The sequence below is a fragment of the Artibeus jamaicensis genome, unplaced genomic scaffold (genome assembly GCF_021234435.1).
Source record: "Artibeus jamaicensis isolate MK-2021 breed Jamaican fruit bat unplaced genomic scaffold, CSHL_Jam_final contig_887, whole genome shotgun sequence".
NCBI classification, from domain to species: Eukaryota; Metazoa; Chordata; class Mammalia; order Chiroptera; family Phyllostomidae; genus Artibeus; species Artibeus jamaicensis.
The window spans coordinates 864,559-878,475 of record NW_026522003.1 but is presented as its reverse complement, the minus strand read 5'-3'; the positions used below and the strand labels follow the sequence as shown (position 1 = coordinate 878,475).

At 53.8% G+C, this 13,917-nt stretch overlaps 2 protein-coding genes across 6 annotated transcripts; both read left to right on the top strand.

Annotated features, from left to right (window-relative positions):
- Nucleotides 1–6,892: 6,892 nt before the first annotated feature.
- IL25 (interleukin 25) lies at nt 6,893–10,155 on the top strand. The gene is made up of 3 exons (XM_037129486.2): nt 6,893–7,038; nt 7,216–7,460; nt 9,412–10,155. Exons 1-3 carry the CDS (start codon nt 7,030–7,032, stop codon nt 9,665–9,667), a joined length of 510 nt encoding a protein of 169 aa, XP_036985381.1. The 5' UTR covers nt 6,893–7,029; the 3' UTR covers nt 9,668–10,155.
- Nucleotides 10,156–10,801: 646 nt separating this feature from the next.
- CMTM5 (CKLF like MARVEL transmembrane domain containing 5) lies at nt 10,802–13,478 on the top strand. 5 transcript variants are annotated; one of them, XM_037129423.2, is made up of 5 exons: nt 10,802–11,143; nt 12,210–12,248; nt 12,799–12,891; nt 13,032–13,116; nt 13,214–13,478. In XM_037129423.2, the coding sequence occupies exons 1-5, from the start codon at nt 11,018–11,020 to the stop codon at nt 13,225–13,227; spliced, it is 357 nt and encodes a 118-aa protein (XP_036985318.1). In that variant the 5' UTR covers nt 10,802–11,017; the 3' UTR covers nt 13,228–13,478. The 5 variants fall into 5 exon arrangements, with proteins under 5 accessions (XP_036985318.1, XP_036985316.1, XP_036985315.1 ...); XM_037129421.2 differs by having other exon boundaries at nt 12,096–12,248; XM_037129420.2 differs by having other exon boundaries at nt 12,075–12,248; nt 13,314–13,478.
- Nucleotides 13,479–13,917: the final 439 nt, after the last annotated feature.

Sequence of the window (13,917 nt, the reverse complement as noted above, 5' to 3'; positions counted from 1 at the left end):
AGTCTGGGCCTGTCCCCGGCCCTCTCCCTGGCTCACTGCTGCAGCCATGAAGAGCAAGAGAGGGGACCCCGGGCACAAAAGGGCAGAACTCTTCCAGAGGAGCTGTGATCTGGCCTTCCAGGAGTTTCAGCTGAAAGGACAGGGCTCTTGGGTCCCCACACCTCTCCTGCCATCTTACTACTCTTTGATGTGTGTGCGCCACGGTCTCTTTCTAGCTACCCTCCTCCATTCCTCCTCCCCTTTTTCCCTTTTGGGACACCGCACGCATCAAAGCCTTGCAGAGGCTGGAGGGAAGCCTTCCTCTGTTTTCGAGGTGTCTCACATTTTCAAAGTGAGATGGCAAACAGGATCGAAAACTTGTAGTCTATTTTTTAATATTTAACAAATTAACACGTCAAATTGTTGATATAAGTAAGACACATCCAGAGTGTAGGGAATTTTTAGATGTTTATTTGAGCCAAGCTGAGGACATCGTCGGGAAGCAAGATCCCAAATGCTCAGGGGAGTGACAGTTTTGCAGTTTCTTTGATACGTTTGGAATTAATGAGAGAAGTTAAGGAAGATTGCAGGAAGGTGGGAGGAAGCCAGGTCCGGAATAGTGAACTAGATTACGTGCTCCCGGCAGGGTGGCTACGCCTTCAACAGGTCTGGAAAAGAAGATTACCCTACTTCTGGCATTTCAAAGGTGTGTTAACCTAGAGCAGTGGGCAGGGCTTGCTGAAAAACCTTTACCAAAAAAGTTATGAGCCTGGGGCGTGACTACCCACTATGACCTGCTCAGTTAGGAATTTATGATCAGATCTCCCTAGGAGGTTATTTTCAGTCACTGCACTTGTTCATATCCCCCTTGTACATCCACAAAACACACACACAAAAATAGACTATGTATAACTTCCTCTGGCAATAACATCGCAAATCTAATTTAAGGCCCTTTGTGAACCTTCTGTCTTGGGTAGTTGGATAAGCCCCTCTTCACATTCCACAGGCCCACAGACATTTCCCAGTGTGGGGACAAGGTGAGAATACCAGCTTGGACTGATATTCTGAGAATACCACCCCTTCTTCCTTCCCTATTGCCTGGGCACCTGTGGAATACGTTCTGCAGCCCTGGCTGGTATGGCTCAGTGGATGGAGTGTTAGCCGGTTCGATTCCCAGTCAGGGCACATGCCTGGGTAGTGGGCTCCCCAGTAGGGAGTGCATGAGAGGCAACCACACACTGATGTTTCTCTCCCTCTCTTTCTCCCTCCCCCTCTGTCTAAAAATAAGTAAATAAAATATTTTTAAAAATAATAAAAGTAAATAAATAAAATCTTTAAAAAAGTCAGAAATATCTAAAGAAATTAATAAAGAAAGAAAGAAAGAACCCTTTGTAGAGGGAGGGGTAAAACCTATGGGATGGACAGTATTGGTTCTGGGCTTGGCTCAGAGATGGGAGGACAGTTCGGACCTGGGCATGGGCTGGGAATCCTGAACAAACTCAGCCTCTGTCAGGATGGCAGAGGAAGTTTCAAATTTCCAGGTACATCTGAAGGGAGAGTTCCCCCACGCCAGCTCCAGCCTGGTCCAACTTCCTACAGACCCCAGCCCTAGGAGGCCTGGCCGGGTGGAGCACACGCAGGAAGGCAGTGACTCTGGGATCTGCCCAGGGGACTGCGAAGGTGAACACTCTGACTGAACATTGGAAAAAGATGGAGGCCAAAAAAAGCTAAGCAGGAAGCAAGCTCCAGGACCAGGTAAAGTTGTTGTCTGGGAGGTGGGCGATGGGGTCCTGTGAGTGTGGGCAGCAGAGTGCAAATCTGCAGGAAAATAAGACTGCCCCCAAGTGGGGACTGTCAGACTTGGAAGGGAATCCCGACCGATAAGCTGTGTGATCTTGGTCAAGCTATATAACATATCTGCGTCTCAGCTCCTCATCTGTAACAGGGACTTCGGTGAAGAGTGCGTACGTGTAAAGTGCCCTGCACGGTGGTGATTTCCCTCAATGGCTTTTCCTCTTCAACCTGGCTCTCCCCCAACTTTCGCTTTTGTGGAAGATGAAAGGGTTTTTTGCTGAGGGCAGGAAGAGCCTTTCCCTCCTCAAGTACCTCGGGCTTGCCCTCTTTTTCACAGAGGTTTAAAATGATTCTAACTTGTTCAGGGAGAGCTATGGGCTCCAGGTTAAGTTAGAGAAAGCCCAGGCTGGGTGGACAGCTAAGACCGGGAGGCAGCCTTGGGCAGCCAGGCCCTCCGCTTCGAGACCTGCCTCTGCTATCTACATTCAGAGGAAGGAAGGAAGGGACCCCTCCGTCTGGCTTTCTGGGTCTCAGTCTTCTCTCCCCGTGCCAGCAGGGCCCTGCTGGTCTCTCCCTCACCCCTCCCTGACTTCCTTGACCTCTTCCTGTTCTTCCTGCTACTTGAAACTTCTCAGGTGCTCACGGATTCTTCTAGTTCTTCTTTTCTGGGGCCCCCGAGCATCCAGATTGCTTGGGTTCCAATCCTGCTTCCAACACTAGCTAGTGACTTCAGCAAGCTACACGACCTCTTGGAGTCTCTGGTTTCCTGTCTCTAAAGTGGGGTAATGGTGGAACTCATGATGTATAAATGTTGGATAAGAGCAACTGTTGTTATGTGATGTCAGCCCCAAGTCGGGGGAGCAGAATATCAAAGACACGATGCCTGCTTTGGGGAAACTCACGTTGCCAAGATCATGCCCGAATCCAGCCAGTACTTCCTGCCGACCTTGGAATGAAACCCAGTGCCCCACCATGGCACCCTATGTGATCCGGCCCTGCCCACCTCTCCCACCTCATCGCATCCCACTCTCCCCCTACCCTTTGTTTTCCATCCACATTGTCTTTTCTGTTTCTCAAATGTACCCAACTGCTTCCCGCCTCTACGACTCTGCATGTCCCTCTGCCCCTGCCTGGACCACTCGTCCTCGGAGAAGCCTTCCTTGGCTTTCAAAATTAAAGCCACCCCCTGCCCCCATAACTTCTTACCTCATAACACTGTTTCATTGTCTTCATAGCACTTATTATTATCAGAAATGATCTGTTTCCTTATTTATCATCTGTCTCCTCCTGAGATGGAAGTTTCCTGAGGCAGAAACCTTATCTGGCTTGTCCTCCTACTACTTAAAATAGTGTCTTATACTCTGGTTTCTCTTCAGATCCTATAAATCTCCCACCTCTTAAAATAGTGTCTGGTATAAAGTACAATAGATGCTCAGTACATGTTTGGTGAATGGAGAGATGAACAGGGGCAGCCCTGACTGTAGGACAGAGCTGAGTAAGCCGTGGGGCCCCACCCTCTGGGGAGATACAGGCACCCAGCTGCAGAGGGAGTTGTGGGGCTTCTTGTTCTATGCAGTTTGATTCTCTGTGTGTCTCCCAGGCCGGACGGGGTTCTCTTTGAAGGCGGGCTCCTGAGCCTAAGTGTCTTTGCAACTAAAGGTGAAGCTACAGACCACCAGCAACTGGTGCCATTACCACGGATCACTCGGTACAGGAAGCGGCTCTCTGGAGGTCCTGTCCAAGCCAGGCCATTAGTTACAGGATCACAAGGAGGCTGTAACAGGTAGGGGTGGCCCCAGGCTAAGGATATCATCAATTGACCAGCAGGGGTGGAGGTATTTCAGCATTTTACCCAACAGTGCCCCCACCTCACATCAGGCGAGTGGAGATGAGCTTCAGTAAATCCTGCTGAGTTCTGTGGCTTCAGCACTATTTCAGGAGCTGAGGTCCAGAGCAGCTAAGCTGGTTGGCACTTTCATGGCCATCCAGGTTAAACCCCTGCCCACCCCCAACACACATACACTTCTGCAAATAAGGAGAAAGGACCAGAGAAGGCCCAAGGTCAAGAGCTGATCGGAGGGAGGGTCAAGACTTCAAGGCAGCAGGTGAAGATGTGTGAGTGACTTTCTGAGGAAGGGCAGGACAGCCATGCTCTAGCTTTCCTCACGCCCCAAGCGCTTTTCCTGACCAAGGGCTGCGTCTTCTCTGCCCTTTCCTGCTGGGCACTTATCTCTCTTCCCAGGGGCACAGGTGTGGGTCTCCCACCAGGTCAGGCCCAGGCAGGTGAGAACAACACTGGGAGGCGGCCCTGCTGTCAGGTGCTGGGTGAACCTTGCTTCGCTCCCACCTCCAGCAGTGTCCCCATTGCTATACCATCTCCCACACCCCCAAGGATTCCCTGGAAGCTGAAGTGACTCAGGGATTCCAAAACTAGTCACTCCAGGAGGAAAACCCTCTGGAAAATGTTTCTCATGGCAGGGAGTTACCCTAAGGAGTCCCACAGAGACACTGCTGAGATAAGAGCAGAGGCTGAGTGGGCAGGCGGGGCGGGGGGGTGTGGCTCAGAGCACACTTCTCTGTCGGGCCTGATCACCCCTAGGGGAGACTCTGTGTGTGGAGGGGACCTCCCTCTGCCTTTCAAGGGGTTTCCTCAGAGAAAGTCCTGCTACAGAGGCAGGGGGACACCCCAAAGGCCTTTCCTGAAGGTCAATGTCCTGGGCAAACATGTGGGGTTTTTGCAACACCAGCAAGTAATGAGTATCTAGGATCACTTCCAGCTCTTTTGAGCACCCCTCCCTGGACTGGGGCAAGGAGTAGGGGTGCAGGTTTGGGCTGATGACAGGCTCTGGGGCTTTGATTGTTCTGGGGGCGACCCATACGGATTCAGGTCTTCTGCAAGAGCACTGCTCTCGCAGAGCCTTTTCTGGGGGCGGCAGTTGCTCGTACCAGACCCGAGGCTGGGGATGGCGGTGAGGAGTGGCAGATCCCAGCCAGCGGGGCTGACAGCCTGATTGGCAGGAATGGCCTGTGGCCTCAGACAGGTTTAGGTGAGACCTGTCCCAGCCGAAAGTCCAGGTGAGGAGTAGAAGAGCACTTATGCGGGGACCTCCCTTCCCTTTGCAGCCAACCAGGGGCCGCACAGTGTGGCTCCTCCATGCCAGGAGCTCGGGTTTGGAGTGGGTCAAGGCTGGAGTGGAAAACCAGCTCTGCCCCTTCCTGAGTGACCTTGAGGAGGCTACTAAATTTCTGTGGGTCTCAATTTCCTCATCTTAACATGAGATAATAGGGATAAGAGTTTCCGCCACATGGTGTTACTGGAAAGTGCAATGAGCTGATGCATGTACAGGCCTTGACACCATCCTGGCACATGACACCAGAGCTGAGGGATCAACAGAGTGTGGGAGTGAGCGTGTCTGGGAGCTCACGGGTGAAGAGGCGGGCAGTGGGAGCAGGGTGACGGGCTCCCGACTCTGTGCTCTCTTAAGTGCTCCTGCCTTCCCAACAGCCACTTGTTTGCCCAGAGCCCTGCCCCACTCCCAGGTCCAGGGCCCTCACCAGACAGCTTCTTCCAATCCTCCAGCATGCCCCTTGACCTCGTCACTACCATGCTTTGGCGCTGCTTTGCCCCGAAGCAGCGATTTTCAACAGGTGCACAGAGACACGCTGGTGTGCTGCAAGAATTTGTGAAACATGCAATGCCTGACTATTTAGTCAGGGGCACTGACCGCTCTTCACTTAGACTGTCAAATTCAAAATGACAACAGCTGACACAAAAATAGTCATCAGTGTGAATAAATCAAAATTATACCTAATTTTTTTTGTCGGAATGGAAAAAATATAATATAGTTTTTTGTGTGCTGCAGAATTTTAGTAATTAGTTATGTGTGCCACAAGATGAAGAAGGTTGAAAATCGCTGCCCTTAAAGCATTTGAAGGATTCCCCTTCACTCTACGGTTAGTTATTCCTGGTTCTCTTTGTTTATTTCCTATGTCCTTGGTTACAAGAGGAGTATTTTCTAAGGGAAAGCACATGCAAATCAGGAAACATCATTCTAGAGACAGTGTCAATATGCGGTGTGTGTACGAGTGGGGGTGGGTAACTGGTGTGGGGTTTGGAGGTGTCAGTGGCGGGCATGAGGGAAAAAGCATGGAGGGAAGAAGGCTCTAGCTGGCCTGCCCTCAGCACCGTGCCTCTCAGGCTGGGTGGTCCCTGGGGTCAGGCCCAGCTTGAGCCATTGTGAACAGAGTTTTGCCCCCTCACCCCATGGCCCCAAGCCCCAGCCAGGTGGGCTCATCTCACGGCCTGAGAGCAGCAGCCACCCCTACCAAGACCTTGTCCCCAAGGCCCTGTGAGTGGGGGTGGGGACAGGCTGATCCATGAAACCGGGACCTCCTGTGGGGTCTTTGATGAGTCAGTTACCGAGCCCCTCCTCTTCTTGGCTCTACCTTCTCACCTGTGCAATGGGACAGTCACCCACAGCTTCTGCCATCAGATCTTGCACATCCAGCCACCACGCTGATGGGGTGGGGTTTTTCTGGCAGTCCTGTGGGGTCATGGAAAGGGCAGGGATGGGGGTTTGGGTGGCCACTGGAGAGGGTGAGGGTGAGTTAGGGAGCAGGTGACAGACAGTGGGGAGAGTCATAGATGATGGGGGTCATAGAAGGTGGGGTCATTGAAAATGAGGAAGGGGTCAGAGAACAGAAGGGTTGATGGTTACAAGGGGTAGAGTGGAAATGTGCGCTTAGGTGGCTGATCAGGAGGGCTTCTGGGAAGAAAGGGAATGGTGCAGACAAGAGGCTAAGTGGGAGCAGCAGAGACCACGAAAACGAGGCCCCTTGAAGAGAGGCCAGATAATGTTCCCTAATTCTGGCTACCAAGCTAATCAGAGAAATTCCCATAATGCCAGTTTTCAAAGTCTCAGAGGAACAGAATGCTATTGCGTTGAGTCCACGCAGAGAACAAGGTTTACCTGATTCGTTTCCAGGCTTGTGACGACATTCATCACAACTTCCATGAGTACGGCATTTTAAACAGCTTTGGAAACCCTGTTGAGTTTTCTTTGGTTTTGTTTTGTTTCTTTTTTAATCTCAGGTTACTCCCTCCAAAAGGTAGTGGAAATAAATTTGAATAAACAAAACAGGTTTGCTGAAAATAAAACCAGGACTCCTCAACTGCTCTAGCCAGCCTGCTTCCACAGGGCCCTGCCTGTCAGCCTGTACAGCACCTTGCTGGGCGAGCGGCATCTGGCATCCGGCATGTACCAGGTGAGCGTGCAGAGGCCGGGTGGGGACGGCGCCAAGTGGGAAAGCGGCAGGGAGGTTGGGCTCCGTGGTTTGGGGCTGAAGATCAGGTGGAGCTAGAAACTAGGATCTCAGGGAGTAGCTGGGAGAGGGGCACCTGGGCTAGATGGGAGCAGTTGTCTCACCGGCCTTTTCCTACAGGTGGTTGCCTTCTTAGCAGTAGTCATGGGAGCACATGCCCTCAATCTGCGGCTTCAGAAAGACTGCATCCTCTGGCCCAACTGCTTCCCCAGCCAAGGACAGGACCCCACCGAAGAGCTGCTGAAGTTGGACACGGTGCGCATGCCTCCCCCAGAGGCTGGCAGCCTTGCCCGCCACCCAGTGACCTGCAGGGCCAGTGAAGATGGACCCCTCAACAGCAGGTCCATCTCCCCCTGGAGATATGAGTGAGTCTGCCGTCCCCTCCTGAGTTCTTGCATATGTGCCAGGCAGGGTATGTGTGAGGGGCCAAGGGAGATCTACCCAGTTCCAGCCTACCGGCCCCATTTTATCTCAGAGAGGCCATGAAGGTTTGGGCGTTAGTCTGAGAAGGTTTGGGTCCTAGCTCTGACTCTTATGGGGCAACCTCGAGCCCGTTACGCAAGGTTTCAAAGTTCAGGTTATTTTTCATCTATAAAGTGAGATAATACCGCATAGGCTCATGTAAAGATCATATGAAATAATATCTGTAGAATCTATATTTAGTACATAGAATGTTGTTTCTCTCCTTTTCTCCTCCTCCATCCCTACAGCAACCATGCTTTTGTAACTAGAATATCAGGGAATGATGGGAATATCAGGGAATGATGGTATGACACAGGCGAGAAGCATCCCAATATCAAATGCTTTGCCCTGGGATGTGAGTGGGTTATAAATATACCACGATAAGAAAACCCTCAACTCGGGGGGCAGCTAGAGGGCTGGAGCACCCGGTTGCTTACCTTGGAACATGGGCAGTCTTAGTCTTTCACTCAGTGTGCCACGATGTGAGAAATATCAGGAAGCACTGAAATAGAGACAATGAAACAAACTACTAGAAATTAGGCCGCAGGGGTCCTAAACACATTTCTCCTTCTGTCCTGTCCTCACAGGGTGTCTGTGTTTTCACTCCTCACAAGTCTAGTCTGGCTTAACCTTAGCTTTGGGGATGAAGGGAGAAGTTCAGTAGGTAGGGAGGGGGTTAGCTCTCATTGAGACTAGATCCAGGGTGGAGACTGCTAATCACCACGCTCTGAAGTGGTTTCAGATGGCCGGTGGGGTACTGGGCTAAATGTGAAGGATGGGAGCCCCTTTGGGAAGGCTGGGAGTCAGCGGGCTAACTGGGCTAGGGTCCAGATTAGCTCCTTGTTGGGAGGCTGTGAGCCCCCGATAACCGCTCAGGTGGTCTTCCCCCAAGGTTTTTTGCAACACTCGTCCCACAAGCTGCTCCTCAGGGAAAAACTGATGATGTCCAAGTGTGGTGGGTAAAGCTGCTCCAGCCCTGGCCCCTTGTAGACTCACAATGTGCTCAGCACATTAAAGTCTGCCTTAAGTCAGCAGGAAAGAAACCATTAAACTCATTTGATCACAGACCCCTTTTCTTACAAGGTACTTGTAAGGGAACCCACTTTGGAAAATTCCATCCTAGCTGAGCCCTAACTTCTGAGGGCTTGTCTACATGGACAATGGTCTTGCAACCCAGCAGCTATTTCTTGCTGGGCTTCCGGAGTCCCAGACCTATGGAACATCTATTTTTCACTGTTTTTAGACCACCAGATCCTTTCGGAATAACTAAATAAGTCCCTCCATGCACTCCATCCAACCTGCACTTACACTGCCTGCACAGCCCGTGTCTGCAGGAAGTGCGCAAAGTGCAGAACCGGCTGACAGTGGCGCCCTCTGGGGAGTGGGACTGGTGGGCAGCTGCACTATTAATCTTCATTTGACACTTTTTAATGTGAGGGCAGCTTTTACTTGTATAATTAAAAACACCCTAAAATGTAATAACAATCGCGAAGACAAACCTCACGCCGGAGCCCAGTGTGCGTTTCGGACAGCGGAGCTGGACTGGTGGAGGCTCGGGCAGGAGCCCGCTCGATTTTGCTCTGCCCCCCTTAGGGTTCCGGGGCCAGCTGGCAGCGAGGCTGCCCTGCTCCCCCTCACAGTGGGGGAAGAGAAACCCCAGAGAGAAGGGGGTGATTTTTTCAAAGTCACGCAGCAACTGGGTGCCAGAGATAGGGCAAGAAGCCAGGCCTCCCGACCACACCATTTCCTTCCTCTGGCATTTCCATCCTCCCTGGGCGCTCCCTGCTCTGGCCCAGGCCCTCCTGCCTGGCCAGCTTCCCTCCGGGGCCTGACTGACTGGTGCCATCCCCACAGGTTGGACAGGGACTTGAACCGGCTCCCCCAGGACCTGTACCACGCCCGCTGCCTGTGTCCACACTGTGTCAGCCTGCAGACAGGCTCCCACATGGACCCCCTGGGCAACTCGGAGCTGCTCTACCACAACCAGACCGTCTTCTATCGCCGGCCATGCCCTGGAGAGCGCGGTGCAAGTGATGGCTACTGCCTGGAGCGCAGGCTCTACCGTGTCTCCTTGGCTTGCGTGTGCGTGCGGCCCCGTGTGATGGCCTAGTCACGCTGCCCGCGGCTGGGCCCCAGTGGAACGCTGGAGCTGGTGTGCAACTGTCTACTGGGGTGAGCCCGGACGCCGCAGTGCTCACCCCTCCGAAGTATCACCTGGCGCAGCAGGATCATGGGACAGGATGGGAACTTTAGAGGAAAACACACTTCGTACTTTCTGGAGTGGATGGGAAATGCAGGCGAAGTGAACTGAGCAGTGGCTGCAGTGGCCTCTGGAAGCTGGTGTCCGGTATCCTGGCATTTCTTCTCAAAAAGGCTTCAAAGCTCTGCCCGTTCGTGGAGGCCACCGCCCCATCTCTTCCCTTCCTTCCACCCCAGCTGTCATCGTGAGCACAGGCACTTTCTCGATATTTCCCCCCTTGCGAACAGAGAGCCCCTCATTTCATTTATTTGCTCATTTGTTCATTCACTCATTCATTCATTCACCCATCAAACACTCAACAAATACGTTACTGGTCTTCTGACATGGGTGACTCTGAGGAAGAGGCTGTTATTGAGCACGGAGAGACTTATCCAAATAAATAATCTATGTTTAAAAGTGGCTTAATTTGTCTTTGGCATCCTGGTGCCTGAAAACATCTTGTGGTCCCCGGCCCAGTCCCTTTTCTGCCCCATGGTCAGCCCTCACCTATCGCTGTCTCCAGAGTTTCCGCCGTGGCCTCCCATCCTTCTCCTTCTCTGGCTCCCCAGTCCGCCCTTGGACACCAGGGTGGGGGTCAGGCCACCCTCCTGGTTTACTGGAGAGACAGAGGCCCATTGAGGCACTGCAGCAGGAACAGAGCACCCCCTTGTCCCCCCAACAATCTGCCTTTGTCCTCCGTCTTGGCTGCTACGGCTGGGCCCTGGGGGTGCTGCTGGGCCTGCTCCAGCTCCCACCCTCCCTAAAAGGAAAAGGGAGAAAAGATGGGCCAAGGAAGAGGGTTAAGGTTAGGGGAGGGGATGCAAACTTCTTCAGGCTTAGGTCCTTGGGGGTTCCTAGTCCAGCCCTGTTTCTTGGCTCCACTCCCAGCTCCTCCTGGTGGCCACAGACCTCCTCCCCCTCCTCCCTTGTCCAAGTAAGGGGAGGTTTGGCCACTCCTCCCCCGCCTCTCCCCTCCCCATGTGCCTCCTGGGGGTTGGTGCAGACACTGGCGGGGCAGCTGAGTGGAAGGCCCATCTGGGCAGGCCTCCCCGGCGGCTGCCTTCTCCCAGGACCTCACAGCAGGGCTGCGCGCTTCGCTTTCAGGTTCCTCCAAGAGCTTTCCTTCTTCTGTCTGCTTCTCTGTCCTGCCAGGTTTCCATCTTCCTGTTCCCCTTCCTGGGCCGCTGGCCGTGAGGGGCTGTGCCCAGCGGGCCTGTGGAGATGCTCAGTGCTCTGGATCGCCGGGACCGGCCTCCTGAGGAGGGGCCAGCGGCAGGGCTCCAGGGCTTTGCCGTGGACAAGACCTTCCTCTCTTCCCTGAAGGGCATCCTGCTGGAAACTGAGCTGGTAACAACAGCTACCCCAACCTGGTGCTTCCACATCTCCTAGCCCTGGCCCCCCTGCCCCGCCCCCCCCCCCCCCCCTTCCCAGGCTTTCTGGGCACCACCTGTCCCCAGCTGCCCCTCCTTCATCACCTCCCTGCCTTCATCATCTCTGCATCTGGAGGTAGTTACAGTGGGTCTCAGGTGGGGCGGCCAGGACTGAAGTTAGACAGGACAGCTTTGTGGGACACTGAGGGAGTGCAAGACACAGGGACGGGGTGAAGGTACCGGCAGCCTCTTTCCTGGGCTCTACGATGGCCACTTCCTGGCATGTCCGAGGAGTCCAGCTATCTGAAACGGCAGAGTTCCTCAACCCTGTTGCTTCTGTTTCTGCTCCCCGCGAACATCTGCTCCCAGGAAAGGATCTTCCCCTAGTCACTTAGCAAGGCCTTGGTGTAAAGGCAATAATTCTGCACATATGCCATCGTCCTGCAGGGCCAGAGCTGAAGGAACCCCCGGGATCCACCGTGGAGCATTTGTCTTCTAAACCTTGTATTTTGCATGGAGCCGCAGGCTTCGGACCTCGTTAGAGGAGTCTGAGGCATCCGAAAGAAAGGATCACGGGGCACGGGCTGACGCCTGGGGTGCGGGGCTGGTGCAGCATGCCCCTGGGGGTGGCATTCACAGTGGGTTCTGCACCCCAGCAGGACACCACACGGTCAGGCCTGCTGGGATGCTGGGGCAGGAGGCAGCTTGTTGTCCCTAAACTGAAAGGTTTGAATCATCCTGGGCTGGCAGAGGTGGGAGCCTGCCCCTGGCCAAAAGCCATGGAATATGGTTCCTGCCATGAGGGATGGGGAGACCTCCAAGGACAGGTGGTGGGGGCCAGCCTGGGGGGGGCTCCTGAGGAGAGGAAGGCCAAGGTCAGGCCATGCCTGTGTCTCCTTCCTGGCAAGTCCACACACTTGGTCCTGCAGGCCCTGACCTTCATCATCTTCATCTGTTTCACCGCCTCCATCTCCGCCTACATGGCCGCGGCGCTGCTCGAGTTCTTTATCACCCTCGCCTTCCTCTTCCTCTATGCCACCCAGTACTACCAGCGTTTTGATCGGCTGAACTGGCCCTGTCTGGTGAGGGACCCTGCCTACCCCACCCCATTCTGCTCCCTTTCTTCTCCTCTGAACTTGGGAGTTTCCCTTTCCTCTCCCAGCCTCTCTCCTTCACTTGGGCCCCTCAACCCCAGCTGGGCTTTGCCCCAAGCTGTGCCCTGTACTCAAAAACTGCTTTGACCTACACAGATTCACAGCTCCTGGGTCACTGATGGTGAGGACACACATCCTTTAGATATGCTCTCCCACCTGTTAAAGTCCCAGCCCCAGCCCTGCCCTGCTCTCCCGCACCTCCTGGCTGGCATCCCCAAGATGTGGCCCTTGGCTCCAGCTGCCGCACCCAGACCCCTGGCTTTCTGTCCTGGTCACTCTGCATTCACTTACATCCCTTCCCTGGATAATATGTGAACTCCCTCCCTCTTTTTCTCTCTTTAGTGCTTTATCTAGTGTTCAGGGGTATCTTTATGCAGGAATTCAGTGCCTGAGGGCCAAGTGCTGACTAGCCTGGAAAGTTCAGGGGGATAACTCTGTACTCTGACTTCCCTTTGACCTGGAATCTTGGCCCCTCCAGGACTTCCTCCGCTGTATCAGCGCCATCATCATCTTCCTAGTGGTCTCCTTTGCAGCTGTGACCTCCCGAGATGGAGCTGCCATTGCTGCTTTTGTGAGTCCAGTGCCCCCAAATCTCTTCAGTTCCCTAAGGACCTCTAACTGGTGTTGCCCACTTCCTGTGCCTCCCCCACCCAGGCCCCTCTCCCGAATACCAGCGGCCCTTGTGATGCCACCCCCACTCCCGTTCCACAGGTTTTTGGCATCATCCTGGTTTCCGTCTTTGCCTACGATGCCTTCAAGATTTACCGAACTGACATTGTGCCCAGGGCCACCCAGGGTGAGTGCCCGTGCTCTGGAATAGGAGGTGCCCCTCTGCCCCTGCCCCGGCTGTCCCAGCCTGATGTGCCCTTCCCTGCCTGGCTCCATTTTCACAGGGGACCAACAGTGACCCCAAGGCTACAGCCAGACCAAGGGGACAGTGGAGCTCAGGCACATCTCTCATGGATTCACTAAGCCTGCTGTCTTCCACCCCAGACCTGCAGAGATGAAGGCTGGCCCAAGAAGCCACAGGGACTTGTTTGTGAGCCTGATGCTCTCAGATATGGCTCCTGATGAAGCTGGACTGAAGAGGGGTATTCTGGAGAGGGGAGTGGGCAGGAGAAAGCTGGTCATTCCCAAATTAAAAGATTCGAATCCTAATGGTCAGTCTTTTCCTTCCCTGGGAAATAAGCATGTCAGGAATCCAAGGAGTATTCATGAAAATGTTGCCTGGAGCAGGTCATGGTCCTTCTCCGGGACCAGGTCTCGGTAATGAGGAAGTGGGGGGCTAGAATAAAGATGCTGAAGACATTCTCAACGCAACTTTCATACTGCAGCCTCTTGTGTGCAAGGCCACTTTGTGGTGTGCCTGGTGGCTGGGCACCTGGAGTTCTGTGTCTGAGAAGAACAGCTTTCCCAATGTGAGTGCCCACCTGCCACTCCTGTACACACAGATTTGTTAGTGGGCTTGAGGCTGGGTGCAAGCCTGGGCTGTGTGTAGAGCTCCCCCTTGTGGTGTGGGGAAGACTTGGCCTGCAGGTCACAGGGAAGAAGTCAGCCTGTGGTGTCAGAAGAGGGCAGAAGTTCCCAAAAAGCAGTC

What these genes read in the sequence shown, in the direction of transcription:
- IL25 (XM_037129486.2), top strand. An exon ending in ATCTCCCCCTGGAGATATGA is followed by an intron (nt 7,461 to 9,411) that starts GTGAGTCTGCCG and finishes CCATCCCCACAG; the next exon opens with GTTGGACAGGGACTTGAACC.
- CMTM5 (XM_037129420.2), top strand. Translation starts at nt 11,018, where the DNA reads ATGCTCAGTGCTCTGGATCGCCGGGACCGGCCTCCTGAGGAGGGGCCA. An exon ending in GGCTGAACTGGCCCTGTCTG is followed by an intron (nt 12,249 to 12,798) that starts GTGAGGGACCCT and finishes TGGCCCCTCCAG; the next exon opens with GACTTCCTCCGCTGTATCAG. An exon ending in GAGCTGCCATTGCTGCTTTT is followed by an intron (nt 12,892 to 13,031) that starts GTGAGTCCAGTG and finishes CCCGTTCCACAG; the next exon opens with GTTTTTGGCATCATCCTGGT.